The 15,634-nt window shown below is 38.6% G+C and overlaps 2 protein-coding genes and 1 pseudogene across 2 annotated transcripts; all 3 read left to right on the top strand.

Annotated features, from left to right (window-relative positions):
* Positions 1-4,206: 4,206 nt before the first annotated feature.
* LOC111218093 (olfactory receptor 11A1-like) lies at positions 4,207-5,133 on the top strand. Its single transcript, XM_022740188.1, has one exon. The coding sequence runs from the start codon at positions 4,207-4,209 to the stop codon at positions 5,131-5,133; it is 927 nt and encodes a 308-aa protein (XP_022595909.1).
* Positions 5,134-7,130: 1,997 nt separating this feature from the next.
* On the top strand, positions 7,131-8,057 carry LOC111218094 (olfactory receptor 11A1-like). Its single transcript, XM_022740189.1, has one exon. It carries the CDS (start codon positions 7,131-7,133, stop codon positions 8,055-8,057), a length of 927 nt encoding a protein of 308 aa, XP_022595910.1.
* Positions 8,058-13,390: 5,333 nt separating this feature from the next.
* Positions 13,391-14,321, top strand: LOC111218095 (annotated as a pseudogene).
* The last annotated feature ends 1,313 nt before the right edge of the window (positions 14,322-15,634 follow it).

A 15,634-nucleotide genomic window follows, 5' to 3' on the forward strand; every position in this document is an offset into this window, starting at 1 on the left:
CTATTTGACCCCCCCCCCCAAAACATGTTACCTATCAAAACCACTTGCTTCCTATCTGACAGAAATATAAAATTGTTCTCAATACCCAAACTTGCTTTTACAATACAAGAGGATGAGCAGCTACTTCTTCAGGGCAGCCTGGATGATAAAGTGACTCGGTATCGGAAGAAAGTGACCAATAGAACTGGGGCTAACTGGTTAGCATGCTAACTTCAGAAGAAGAAAAGAAGAGAAACAAATAAGGCCAAAACAACAGTTACATTTGGCAGCACTTTCCACCTCTAGAGACACTTTTTGGTGAGTAAAAGAATGAGAATTGATGCTGAGACTAATAAACAGCTGTTAATGCTAACATTAGCTATGTATTCAATAGCCGAAACTTACAAATAGCTCCTTTAACCAATATTGATTGTTAATGTGGCCGTCTATAGATTAAGGACATTGGTATAAATTTGCATTCCTAACACAGATACAGTTGGATAGTTAAACTATAACAAATTATTACATTTTAAAAGTTAATCTACATATTTATGTATAAAACCTTTAATTTGTTATGTAATTATAGCATGAATCAAGTATGTATAGTATGTATATAAAGTATAAAATAGCATAAAATACTCAAATAAATTCAAGTACAACTGATTTTATAGATATTATATTATGTTCCTGTTTTTAAAAGTGACTGGTTAAAGGTCATGTCTGTGGGGGTTTGCACCAGACTGGAGTTGTGTTAATGTGTTTAATAGCTCTCAAAGGACAAAGAGATAATGAACTGTTGACCACCATAATTATTGTGATAATTACTTCAATTGACTTATTACACATCTAGTTATTACATTGCCAAAAAGAACAGTCATTCAGTCTGTTTGTAACAAAACATCATGTTGGATCTTTGACACTTTGTTTCTGATGACAGAGGTAAAAGGTGCTTGCTCAGCAGAACATCCCATGAGACCAGCTCACTGTGACCACGATCGGCTGTTTCCAGACTGGCTGGAGTCAGGCCTGTCCCCGAGGCCTGGCCTGTTGTTCACACACAGTAGACAACACTAATGACAGTCATTGCAGCTATCCTTACATCAGCTCTGGGGCTTCTGTGGCGGCCATGATTGGTGTTATCAAAGTAAATTGCAAAACAAATCAATACTTTCCATCACTTTTAGGATGCACTTTTCTATTAACTTTGTCATCACTTTGTGACCTCATTGACCCCCCCTATGAAAAGTGTAAATGTTATAGGTTGTTTAACCTTACATCTTGTCTCTGCATGAAAAAGCCTGACTTTCCTGTCAACCACAGATGAAAAGTCAGAAGCTCAGGAAAGAGAAAGTAATTGCAGGAGAGGGCAGACCACTTGTGTTGAAGCAGGCTGCCACACATGTTATATACAGTGTTGTCAGAAAGTTTGAGACCCGGATCTCACTGTACTTTTATGCCTCCACGCCGACAACAACCAGGGCCGGAGGCATCATGTTGTCGACCGTCCGTATTTCAGTAACAGCTTGAGCAAATTTGGTACAAACCTTCACTTGGACTCAAGGATGAACTGAGTAGCTTTTGGTGGTCAAAGGTCAAGGTCACAGTGTCCTCACAAACGTCCTCACGTTTTTTGGCCTTCTGAATACGATATGTCAGTAACGCCTGGAGGGAAAATATAGAAAAACATAGTTTATTTGACTGTTTGTGTCTAGATCCAGGTGCATATTCTATATTTACTTTTAGATTGAGCATCTTTGGCAAAATAGAAATCTGTCTTGTCTTAACTTCCATTTCACACTCTTACCAAGCTTTGTGTGGCAGCCTGCTTCAACACAGTGGTCTGCCTCTTCCTGCAATTACTTTCCTCTTTCCTGAGCTTCTGACTTTTCATCTGTGGTTGACAGGAAGTCAGGCTTTTTCATGCAGAGACAAGATGTAAGGTTAAACAACCTATAACATTTACACTTTCATAGGGGGGGTCAATGAGGTCACAAAGTGATGACAAAGTTAATAGAAAGTGCATCCTAAAAGTGATGGAAAGTATTGATTTGTTTTGCAATTTACTTTGATAACACCAACATGGCCGCCACAGAAGCCCAGAGCTGATGTAAGGATACTGCAATGACTGTCATTAGTGTTGTCTACTGTGTGTGAACAACAGGCCAGGCCTCGGGGGACAGGCCTGACTCCAGCCAGTCTGGAAACAGCCGATCGGTGGTCACAGTGAGCTGGTCTCATGGGATGTTCTGCTGAGCAAGCACCTTTTACCTCTGTCATCAGAAACAAGTGTCAAAGATCCAACATGATGTTTTGTTACAAACAGACTGAATGACTGTTGCTTTTGGCAATGTAATAACTAGATGTGTAATAAGTCAATTGAAGTAATTATCACAATAATTATGGTGGTCAACAGGTCATTATCTCTTTTGTCCTTTGAGAGCTATTAAACACATTAACACAACTCCAGTCTGGTGCAAACCCCCACAGACATGACCTTTAACCAGTCACTTTAAAAACAGGAACATAATATAATATACTATAAAATCAGTTGTACTTGAATTTTATTTGAGTATTTTATGCTATTTTATACTTATATACATACTATACATACTTGATTCATGCTATAATTACATAACAAATTAAGGTTTTATACATAAATATGTAGATTAACTTTTAAAATGTAATAATTTGTTATAGTTTAACTATCCAACTGTATCTGTGTTAGGAATGCAAATTTTAACCAATGTCCTTAATCTATAGACGGCCACATTAACAATCAATATTTGGTTAAAGGAGCTATTTGTAAGTTCGGCTATTGATACATAGCTAATGTTAGCATTAACAGCTGTTTATTAGTCTCAGCATCAATTCTCATTCTTTTACTCACCAAAAAGTGTCTCTAGAGGTGGAAAGTGCTGCCAAATGTTAACTGTTGTTTTGGCCTTATTTGTTTCTCTTCTTTTCTTCTTCTGAAGTTAGCATGCTAACCAGTTAGCCCCAGTTCTATTGGTCACTTTCTTCCGATACCGAGTCACTGTATCATCCAGGCTGCCCTGAAGAAGTAGCTGCTCATCCTCTTGTATTGTAAAAGCAAGTTTGGGTATTGAGAACAATTTTATATTTTCTGTCAGATAGGAAGCAAGTGGTTTTGATAGGTAACATGTTTTGGGGGGGGGGGTCAAATAAGCCTACAGGTCTGAGTGGTGGGAGCCTAGAGGAGTGGTGTAAGGCTAATAACCTTGGTTTAAACACTGCAAAGACAAAGGAAATTATAATTGACTTTTGGAGGTGAGGGAGTCCTCCTTCTGTTGGTCATCTAAATTCCTCAGCACCACCATATGCCACACTCTGAAGTTGGAGGCTAACACCAGCCACATAACAATTCTTTCAGTTAGAAAGAATTGTCAGCACAGCATCTAAGATAAGTGGCTGCGGCCTTCCCCTCTCTATTTGACGCAGGTCGCAGAGGGTGATCGCCAACCCCTCTCAGGCTTGTAGGCCCATTCTTAAGTTCCTAAGTGTAGGACATCTCACCCCAGGAACAGCAGATATCCTGAGGCTGATATGAGGTAGACACAAGCATTTTAACACAAACATACCAGCACTTACACTTTTATTTTATTATGTATTAATATGTATGTCTGTATTCTTATGCTCCTTTTGTGTATATTTTATTTACTTATGTGCAAATGATTTTGTTTTTGTCTGTTGTTAGAGTTGTTGACATGGCAATAAAGTAATTTAATAAATGAGACAATCCAAGAAAAGATATTAATGTAATCTTCAAAGTGACTCCTAGTAGATTTTTTAGACAACATTAATGGGAAGTAAGCTAAATATAACTGCTGTATGTCCAGTTCATCACAGAGAACTGCAACAAAGAAAATGTCAAATCGAACCCATTTCCTTTATAGTTAAATACAATCATCACTCAGGGAGGCACAGAAAACTGTAACAGGGGCACCACCCAGCAAAGAGGTCTACAGTAACAAAACTTTTGGGTTGGACTCCTGAGTTTGCTGGAGTTGTTTACATGTTAGTGGAGAGTTTAATGAGATCCATGGAGGGTGAAGCAGTCTGATAAAAACAATCCACTGAGTCAAACACTCCACATCCTGTAACATTGGTGAATAAGACCATCTAGTACAGGTAATAAGTTACCGTGAACCTCAAAGTCAGACTTGTTGTGCCTGTTACTGATTAACATTTTGACTTTGGAGAAACCTGATGGATGATGAATTAAATGTGACGTATATAACTCTTGGTGGATATTTAGAAGTGCAGAAATACAGATATCTGTATTTTGTGATCATGTTTACAGTTTATATTCTAATAATCTGCTGTAATTCCACCATCGTGTGTCTTATCGTGATTCACAGAAACCTCCATGAGCCTATGTACATCTTCATTGCAGCTTTGTTGATCAACTCTGTCCTTTACAGCACTAATATCTACCCAAAGCTTCTGATTGACTTTTTGTCTGAAAATCAGATCATTTCGTTTCAAGCCTGTCTGTTTCAAGCTTATATATTTTACACTCTGGCCACTTCAGAGTTCTTACTGCTGTCAGCCATGGCCTATGACAGGTATGTGTCTATATGTAAACCTCTGCAATATCCAACTGTCATGAGAAAAACAACCATCAAAGTCTTTCTGGTTTCAGCTTGGCTCGTGCCTGCTTGTGAGCTCGCAGTGTCGGCTGTATTAAATGCCAATATAAAACTCTGTCGCTTTATTTTGGACGGACTTTTTTGTAACAATTCATTTTTCAATCTTCAGTGTGTTCGCTCAGCAGGACTGTCCATATATGGCGTGTTCATGTATCTAAATATTGCACTGTTCCCCATGCTCCTCATCCTCTTCACATACACCAGGATCCTTATAATCTCCTATAGAAGCTGCAGAGAAGTCAGGAAAAAAGCTGCACAGACCTGTTTACCTCACCTGCTGGTTTTAATCAGCTTTTCCACCTTTTTCAGTTATGATATTGTTATAATGAAACTTGAATCTAATTTTCCAAAACTTGCCCGTTTAATAATGACACTACAAGTGATTGTGTATCATCCTCTGTTTAATCCATTCATATACGGACTAAAAATGACAGAAATCTCTAAACACCTCAAGAGGCTGTTGTTTCAGCTCAAATCACACTAATAAATCAACACTGTCAGTGAGTGTAATTTAATGTCATCTGGAGTGATAATGCAGAGATTTGATTTTCTTGATAGACATTTGTTGGATTTGTTTTTATCACCAATCCACAGAATCTGAACAAGCTTCACCAGCTTTGATTTAATATGACATTCATATTAGTGTCCTTGTCTCTTTGTATGGTTGGATGCAAGGTCATATCGCTCAATAATAAGTGACGATAAATATTTTTTAATGTTGAAAACCTGAATAATTTAAATGTTGATGGGTTAAACAGCTTTAAACGCAGCAGAGGTGTGACTGGTGTCTCAGATCATTCTTCTTTCTTTTGTTGGTTGTTGATGTGTCATTGATCCAATAAAATGATCATAGTAAGAAAACATAACATTGGCGATCTGTTTATGTTCCACAGCACTGCCTCTAATGGTACAGATTATAGTTTTTCACATTAAATTTAAAAACTTTTTTTTTTTTTAAAAAAAAAGAGAGAAAATTATTCAAACGTGTATTTAAAAAGTTTTGCTTAATTGCAAGTCTTTTCCTACTACACTCCTAGAGAGTAATTCATAACATCCCATCTGGTAATATTCTTTTTGATTGATGTATTTACTGTAGATTAATAACCTACAGCTGTACTTGGTTTTAACAATTATCTTTTTATTTTATATACAGCACCCAAATCACAACAGAAGTTATCTCAAGGCACTTTTCAAATAGAGCAGCTCTAGACCATTCTCTTTGAAATATTATTTCCAGAGACCCAACAAGTCCCACCATGAGCAGCACCTGGCGACTGTGGAGAGGAAAAACTCCCTTTTAAGAGCAGAAACCTCGAGCAGCGGACCGAGTTTCAAAATGGAAGAAAACTAGTTACAGAGAAAGTCCAGAATTTAAACGTGAAAGTCGGTTTATATGTCGTGGTTCTGCACTCAGCCGCACAAAAAACAGTTGAATTATGTTTTCGTGTCTCAGGGGAGACAATTCAGGTATCCATGATTATCTCACAGTAATGTTCTCAGGGTTATCTTAGAGAATAGTTTGTTAAGTTGCTGAGTTTGAAACACGTGGACATTTAAAACAAGCAAACAGTAGTGCTGCTACATTTGTTGGGAAAACCGAATGGAGCGTTTTGTTGCTATTATTACTCTTTCTAGTTACAGGTGTGCCACCTTAAATTAATCAAATGAAATGAAAATACCAATAGAGTTCTTTTTGGAGTTTGACCTGTACTAGGAATACCATCAGCAGCACACACTGCACAATCAACCTGGGCAGAACCTGTCACCTGGACTGGTACCAGCCTGAACACACATTATACTCAAAGAGTGCACTCTGACTCCTAACTGTGATAAATCCCGTATGAGGACAATTTTCTTAGTTTTTACAGGGCCCAGTTTTTATTTTTCATATTCGTGTAAATGTGACGTGGGTAGCATTTTCTTGCAACTCAAAAACAAACTAAAGTCTCAGTTAACTGAACTGGAGTTTAGCTCCTTCTGAACCTGGTGTGAGTTGAACTCACCCAGGAGTGGGTCACACGTCATTATTGAGATCAGATTGGTAGGCAAGAACTATAATTTTGTCCTTTTCAAATTAAATCTACAACTCTGTAAAAAAAAGAAAAAGAAAGTAAGGAAAAATACTGATTAGTTTAAAAATGTCATATTGAACATTATGTAATATCATGTAGTGACATCATCACTCAGGGAGGCACAGAAAACTGTAACAGGGGCACCACCCAGCAAAGAGGTCTACAGTAACAAAACTTTTGGGTTCAGGACTCCTGAGTTTGCTGGAGTTGTTTACATGTTAGTGGAGAGTTTAATGAGATCCATGGAGGGTGAAGCAGTCTGATAAAAACAATCCACTGAGTCAAACACTCCACATCCTGTAACATTGGTGAATAAGACCATCTAGTACAGGTAATAAGTTACTGTGAACCTCAAAGTCAGACTTGTTGTGCCTGTTACTGATTAACATTTTGACTTTGGATTAACCTGATGGATGATGAATTAAATGTGACGTATATAACTCTTGGTGGATATTTAGAAGTGCAGAAATACAGATATCTGTATTTTGTGATCATGTTTACAGTTTATATTCTAATAATCTGCTGTAATTCCACCATCGTGTGTCTTATCGTGATTCACAGAAACCTCCATGAGCCTATGTACATCTTCATTGCAGCTTTGTTGATCAACTCTGTCCTTTACAGCACTAATATCTACCCAAAGCTTCTGATTGACTTTTTGTCTGAAAATCAGATCATAACTTACTCAGCTTGTCTCTTGCAGTGGTATATATATTATACTCTGGCCACTTCAGAGTTCTTACTGCTGTCAGCCATGGCCTATGACAGGTATGTGTCTATATGTAAACCTCTGCAATATCCAACTGTCATGAGAAAAACAACCATCAAAGTCTTTCTGGTTTCAGCTTGGCTCGTGCCTGCTTGTGAGCTTGCAGTGGCAGTTGTATTGTATGCTAATGTAAAACTCTGCCACTCCACTTTGAAAGGACTGTTCTGTAACAGTTCAGGATACACACTTCAGTGTGTTCCCTCAGTAGTACTGTCCATATATGGTGTGTTCACGTTGCTAAATATTGGGCTTTTCCCCATGCTCTTCATACTCTTCACATACACCAGGATCCTTATAATCTCCTATAGAAGCTGTAACAATGTCAGGAAAAAAGCTGCACAGACCTGTTTACCTCACCTGCTGGTTTTAATCAACTTTTCCTGTTTGATTACTTATGATGTCATTGTTGTTCGTCTGGAATCAGATTTTCCAAAACTTGCCCGTTTAATAATGACTTTACAAATGATTATGTATCATCCTCTGTTTAATCCATTCATATACGGACTGAAAATGAAAGAAATCTCTAAACACCTCAAGGGGCTGTTGTTTCAGGTCAAATCACACTAACACTGCATGTCACAATGTCAGTTGATGTAATATAATTTCATCTGTAGTGATGATGCAGAGACTTGATTTTCTTGAGTGAAGATAAACATTTTAAATGTTGAAAATCTGAACGGTTTAAAATGATGATGTTCACGGAACATGACTGCGTTTCTCTGATCAGATTGTCCTTTCTTTTGTTTGTAGGTTGTTACAGATTATTATTCAGCATTATGTAATTTAAAGTATTGAAATTATTTTAGGAAGGAAAAACTAACACTATTGATATCTTAAGTTCCACACTACTGCTTGTAATCACACAGTTAATATTCTTGCACATTTTACACATTGTAAAAAATAAAAAAAATGATGAAACTCAAAGGTTTCCAAAGCTATTTAAGTTTATTTAAAAAGTTGTTTTAAGTCTTGCCTAACTCTGTAAATTTACATAATCACAGCATGTTATTCTCTTTGATTGATTTACTGTAGATTGATAAACTACAGCTGTAGCTTGATATTCACAAATTTCAGTAGAAAACCAATTAAAGGGTAAATCCACCAATTTAGACATAAAGGTCAGTTTATAAGTAATGGTTTCTCACACTCAGCTGTGAAAAGCAATCACAGCTTATTCTTTGGTTTGGCTGATGAGGTATATTGCGAAGTTCACCATAAAACCATCTCCCACAATTTTCCCACCATGACAACGAATTTAATCCTGACAATACATTTTGTCTTGTGTCCATGTCTTTACAATTACTGAAGACATGGCGTAACTCTGCACCCAAGTGAACATTAAATCCAGTAAACAGCTAACGTTCATAATCATTTCAGTGTTGGTGCAATATATCCAACAAAATAACAAGAAATCACATGTGTTAGTATGTGTTAACATTTAGAAAATAACCCTGTGATTATGTCTTGATGACATCATCAGTGTTATCTCAGATTTAAGAATAGAAATTTATAATAGAGAGTTTGTTACGAATCTGAAATAATTGGATGGAGTCGCTTCCCTGTGGACCCGCCACCATCCGCAGGGATAGGCACTGTACACTGTTGACTGGGCAGCAGGCAGAGGCAAGGACCTAGGTGTTGTGTTGAATTTCAGACCGGTGTCCTGGTCTGAAATTGGTTTTAAAAGGGGGACCGAAGGGTGTGCTCCAATTATCGAGATATCAGGTTGCACAGCCTCTCTGGGAAAGCTGACCTGGGGCAGTGGAAAGGAGGATGCGACCAACTGTCGAACCTCAGATCCAGGAGACGGCTTACACTCATGTACCCCAGGGAGTCCTGTGGGGGCTACTGCAGGAGTAAGGGGAACTAGTGTCTTTGCTGTGAGCCACCCGGTTCTTAAATAACTAGAGTGAGAGCTGTGCACATATTCTTGGCAGGAAGTCCAACACATTTTCAGTTGGTGTTGGGATCTCTCAGAGTTGTCCCGTGTCACCGATTTTGTTTATATAGAATCTGAAGGAAGCTTCGTTGAGAGGACATCGTCCGTTTTAGGGCTCTGACACTCTTCTTTGCAGATGATGTGTCTCTTTTGGTTTCATTAGTCTGTGTTCTTCAGCTCAGTCTGCAGAGGTTTGCAGTGAAATGTGAGTGTCACTCCTGTAGCGTTGACGCCATAATTTAGTATTTGCTCTCGTTGAAAGGGGCACCATTCCTCAGGGAATACAACAATGAATTACTTCATTGATTAATGTGATCAATCTTATATCAGAAGCCGTGACTTCTTGTTTCAGTGGATCTCCAGTCTCTACGTTAAAAGAATACAACAGGACAACAACTGGGTGTAAATAAAGAAGATTATTAACTAAACTATCTACAGAGTAAATGCAAGGTGTAATAATCATAAAGATGAAAATAATAATGAAATGAGCTGTTTGAGGAGTTTGCAATGTTGGGAGAGAATATGTTATGGCTATACACTATGGCTATACAGCTAATGATACATCTACAAATTAGGTTTGATGATTAAACATTGCTATATTTCGACATCAACCCAGTCATGAGCAGAGTGTTAAGACCGGCCTACTGTGAGTTGCGCTGTAGCCGAAGACCCTCGGCTGGAACCCAGGTGGCTGTGGTTACCGTGGTAACCCTGGAGACACGGGATCTAGGTGGATTCTCCNCCAAGTGAACATTAAATCCAGTAAACAGCTAACGTTCATAATCATTTCAGTGTTGGTGCAATATATCCAACAAAATAACAAGAAATCACATGTGTTAGTATGTGTTAACATTTAGAAAATAACCCTGTGATTATGTCTTGATGACATCATCAGTGTTATCTCAGATTTAAGAATAGAAATTTATAATAGAGAGTTTGTTACGAATCTGAAATAATTGGATGGAGTCGCTTCCCTGTGGACCCGCCACCATCCGCAGGGATAGGCACTGTACACTGTTGACTGGGCAGCAGGCAGAGGCAAGGACCTAGGTGTTGTGTTGAATTTCAGACCGGTGTCCTGGTTTTTATTTTCGAAAAGGGGGACTGAAGGGTGTGCTCCAATTATCGAGATATCACGTTGCACAGCCTCTCTGGGAAAGCTGACCTGGGGCAGTGGAAAGGAGGATGCGACCAACTGTCGAACCTCAGATCCAGGAGACGGCTTACACTCATGTACCCCAGGGAGTCCTGTGGGGGCTACTGCAGGAGTAAAGGGAACTAGTGTCTTTGCTGTGAGCCACCCGGTTCTTAAATAACTAGAGTGAAAGCTGTGCACATATTCTTGGCAGGAAGTCCAACACATTTTCAGTTGGTGTTGGGATCTCTCAGAGTTGTCCCGTGTCACCAGTTCTGTTTATATAGAATCTGAAGGAAGCTTCGTTGAGAGGACATTGTCCGTTTTAGGGCTCTGACACTCTTCTTTGCAGATGATGTGTCTCTTTTGGTTTCATTAGTCTGTGTTCTTCAGCTCAGTCTGCAGAGGTTTGCAGTGAAATGTGAGTGTCACTCCTGTAGCGTTGACGCCATAATTTAGTATTTGCTCTCGTTGAAAGGGGCACCATTCCTCAGGGAATACAACAATGAATTACTTCATTGATTAATGTGATCAATCTTATATCAGAAGCCGTGACTTCTAGTTTCAATGGATCTCCAGTCTCTACGTTAAAAGAATACAACAGGACAACAACTGGGTGTAAATAAAGAAGATTATTAACTAAACTATCTACAGAGTAAATGCAAGGTGTAATAATCATAAAGATGAAAATAATAATGAAATGAGCTGTTTGAGGAGTTTGCAATGTTGGGAGAGAATATGTTATGGCTATACACTATGGCTATACAGCTAATGATACATCTACAAATTAGGTTTGATGATTAAACATTGCTATATTTCGACATCAACCCAGTCATGAGCAGAGTGTTAAGACCGGCCTACTGTGAGTTGCGCTGTAGCCGAAGACCCTCGGCTGGAACCCAGGTGGCTGTGGTTACCGTGGTAACCCTGGAGACACGGGATCTAGGTGGATTCTCCTGGAGGCCGTGTCCCGTTATCACGGTGACAGATTCTGCCGGTGTCTCAGTGGTTCAGCTCTGGTGGAGTTTGCCAGGAGACTTTCTGTCTCGGACACTCTTGCTTTCTGGTCGACTTCTCTGGAGGCGGTCATGCAGAGGTGTTATCTGCTGGCGTCTCTTGCGGGTTGGTGTGAAATAAACTCTTCACTTTGGCTGGATAGCTTTAGAGGAGACTGGCGTTGACCAGATGACTCTAAAATGACAAAAACCTTCAGAAAGGAAAACCTGATAATATTTAAAATCTACAAAATTACTCTGAGGTACTTCTGTTGTTTTGGTTCAGTTGGTTTTGACTTGGCTTATAAAAATTAAAAGATTGTGCGTGTAGACAAAAAGAAAGTTACTTGGAGCATGTGGCAAAGAAATAATAAAGGACGCGGACAAAACGATCAAGTGCAAAAATGGCTAAGAGCCAGGAATTTGTGGCTAGCAGCTTGGAGCTAAGGGCTGGGCTATTGGTAAGAGCGATGTGTGAATTGATCAGGACTGTTTTATCCCCTGGGGGGCTGGCGCACGTTGTCTTCTCCTGTGTTTCAACTTGGAGAAGAGTAATTTTCCACTGAACTCTTGAATAGTTTAATTCTAGAGTTTACCTATAAACTCGCACATCCGTCTTCCACCATGACCACAAAACATTAAATGAAATAACATATAAACCTAATGGGATTAATAATGACAGACAGGAGTAATACAAGTATGGATTTCATATTACATCCTTTAAACCTGGAATTAATCATAATACAAGTGGTTAACTGATCAAACAACAATATAAACATTTCCTGAAGCTAAAAGTCTATAAATGTGGATTACACAGCAGTTCTTTGACTGTATTAATAATAATAAAGACATTCTGGATGCCATGTAGTGTGTGTTACCTTGTGTGAAGGATGCTGACAGTACGGTCACATGAAGGACATTGTCTTAAAGTCTACACGTTACATTTCAACCATTCTATAATATTGAAGTTTGGGATTGAACTATTACATAGAAACAACTCATGAGTTACAGAACAGTTAGATATTTAATTATATATTCTTCCTCAGATCTGTGTGTGTGCATGGAAAACAGAGTCCAGGATTCACACCTTAGTAATAATCAGTTCTTCTGGTGTTACTTTTCCTATATAAGAAACAATCAAATATCAATAGACAGAGTCTAATTTTTACAAACTGGAGATTTTTCCTATGCTTTTCAGTTTGCCTGGTGTCCACTGGTTGATCCTCTGGAGCTGACCTTTTGACCCTTGGTCTGGTTGTGTGTCTCTCTGACATGCTAACAGCGTGGTCTGTTTGTGAGAGAAGGGTCCTTTGTCTCTGTTTCCTATCAATTTGATCGTTTGAGGGTGGGAAGAGTATCAAGGTGTCAATTTTGCGTCAATAACTCTGTATGTCCTTAGAATGAACTTCTTTAATGGCTTGTGACTGATGCCAGGCCAGGTATGTCTGCTACACTCTCTCCAAGTCTGAAGGCCATGGTTCACGGTTCTCTGCCGGAAAATGTCAAAATGTCTCCCTCCAGGTTGCGACTGAGTTTCTTCCCCAGGTGAAGTGTAGTGACATCATCACTCAGGGAGGCACAGAAAACTGTAACGGGGGCACCACCCAGCAAAGAGGTCTATAGTAACAAAACTTTTGGGTTCAGGACTCCTGAGTTTTCTGGAGTTGTTTACATGTTAGTGGAAAATTTAATGAGATCCATGGAGGGTGAAGCAGTCTGATAAAAACAATCCACTGAGTCAAACACTCCACATCCTGTAACATTGGTGAATAAGACCATCTAGACTTGTTGTGCCTGTTACTGATTAACATTTTGACTTTGGAGAAACCTGATGGATGATGAATTAAATGTGACATATATAACTCTTGGTGGATATTTAGAAGTGCAGAAATACAGATATCTGTATTTTGTGATCATGTTTACAGTTTATATTCTAATAATCTGCTGTAATTCCACCATCGTGTGTCTTATCGTGATTCACAGAAACCTCCATGAGCCTATGTACATCTTCATTGCAGCTTTGTTGATCAACTCTGTCCTTTACAGCACTAATATCTACCCAAAGCTTCTGATTGACTTTTTGACTGGAAAATCAGATCATATACTTATCCACTTTGTCTCTTTCAGCTGTTATATTATCACTCTGGCCCACTTCAGAGTTCTTACTGCTGTCAGCCATGGCCTATGACACGGTATGTGTCTATATGTAAACCTTCTGCAATATCCAACTGTATGAGAAAAATACAACCATCAAAGTCTTTCTGGTTTCAGCTTGGCTCGTGCCTGCTTGTGAGCTTGCAGTGGCAGTTGTATTGTAGGCTAATGTAAAACTCTCACTCCCACTTTGAAAGGACTGTTCTGTAACATTCAGTATACACACTTCAGTGTGTTCCTCAGTAGTACTGTTCCATATATGGTGTGTTCATGTTGCTAAATATTGGGCTTTTCCCCATGCTCTTCATACTTCTTCACATACACCAGGATCCTTATAATCTCTCTATAGAAGCTGTAAGAATGTCAGGAAAAAAGCTGCACAGACCTGTTTACCTCACCTGCTGGTTTTAATCAACTTTTCCTGTTTGATTACTTATGATGTCATTGTTGTTTCGTCCTGGAATCAGATTTTCCAAAACTTGCCCGTTATAATGACTTTACAAATGATTATGTATCATCCTCTGTTTAATCCATTCATATACGGACTGAAAATGAAAGAAATCTCTAAACACCTCAAGGGGCTGTTGTTTCAGGTCAAATCACACTAACACTGCATGTCACAATGTCAGTTGATGTAATATAATTTCATCTGTTGTGGATGATGCAGAGACTTGATTTTCTTGAGTGAAGATAAACATTTTAAATGTTGAAAATCTGAACGGTTTAAAATGATATATTCACGGAACATGACTGCGTTTCTCTGATCAGATTGTCCTTGTCTTTTTTTGTAGGTGTGTTACAGATTATTATTCAGGCATTATGTAATTTAAAGTATTTGAATTATTTTAGAAAGGAAAAACTAACACTATTGATATCTTAAGTTCCACACTACTGCTTGTAATCACACAGTTATATTCTTGCACATTTTACACATTGTAAAAATAAAAAACAAATGATGAAACTCAAAGGTTTCCAAAGCTATTTAAGTTTATTTTTAAAAAGTTGTTTTTAAGTCTTGCCTAACTTTGTAAATTTACATAATCACAGCATGTTATTCTCTTTTGGATTGATTTTACTGTAGATTGATAAACTACAGCTGTAGCTTGATATTCACAAATTTCAGTAGAAACCAATTAAAGGGTAAATCACCAATTTAGACATAAAGGTCAGTTTATAAGTAATGGTTTCTCACACTCAGCTGTGAAAAAGGCAATCACAGCTTATTCTTTGTTTTGGCTGATGAGGTATATTGCGAAGTTCACCATAAACCATCTCCCACAATTTTCCACCATGACAACGAATTTAATCCTGAAATACATTTTGTCTTGTGTCATGTCTTTAATTACTGAAGACATTGGCGTAACTCTGCACCCAAGTGAAATTAAATCCAGTAAACACTAACGTTCATAATCATTTCAGTGTTGGTGCAATATATCCAACAAAATAACAAGAAATCACATGTGGTTAGTATGTGTTAACATTTAGAAAATAACCTGTGATTATGTCTTGATGACATCATCAGTCGTTATCTCAGATTTAAGAATAGAATTTATAATAGAGAGTTTGTTTACGAATCTGAAATAATTGGATGGAGTCGCTTCCCTGTGGACGCCCACATCCGCCAGGGATTAGGCACTGTCACGTGTTGACTGGGCAGCAGGCAGAGGCAAAGGACCTAGGTGTTTGTGTTGAATTTCAGACCGGTGTCCTGGTTTTTTTATTTTCGAAAGGGGGACTGAAGGGTGTGCTCACATTATGAGATATCACGTTGCACACCTCTTCTGGGAAAGCTTGACCTAGGGGGCAGTGGAAAGGAGGATGCGACCAACTGTCGAACCTCATGATCAGGAGACGGCTTACACTCATGTACCCCAGGGGAGTCCTTGTGGGGGCTTACTGCAGGAGTAAGGGGAACTAGTGT

Source organism: Seriola dumerili, unplaced genomic scaffold (assembly GCF_002260705.1).
Source record: "Seriola dumerili isolate Sdu_G_001 unplaced genomic scaffold, Sdu_1.0 BDQW01000052.1, whole genome shotgun sequence".
NCBI classification, from domain to species: Eukaryota; Metazoa; Chordata; class Actinopteri; order Carangiformes; family Carangidae; genus Seriola; species Seriola dumerili.

Bases quoted from the DNA above. Each gene is read 5' to 3' on its own strand.
- LOC111218094 (XM_022740189.1), top strand. From the start codon at position 7,131: ATGGATGATGAATTAAATGTGACGTATATAACTCTTGGTGGATATTTA.
- LOC111218093 (XM_022740188.1), top strand. From the start codon at position 4,207: ATGGATGATGAATTAAATGTGACGTATATAACTCTTGGTGGATATTTA.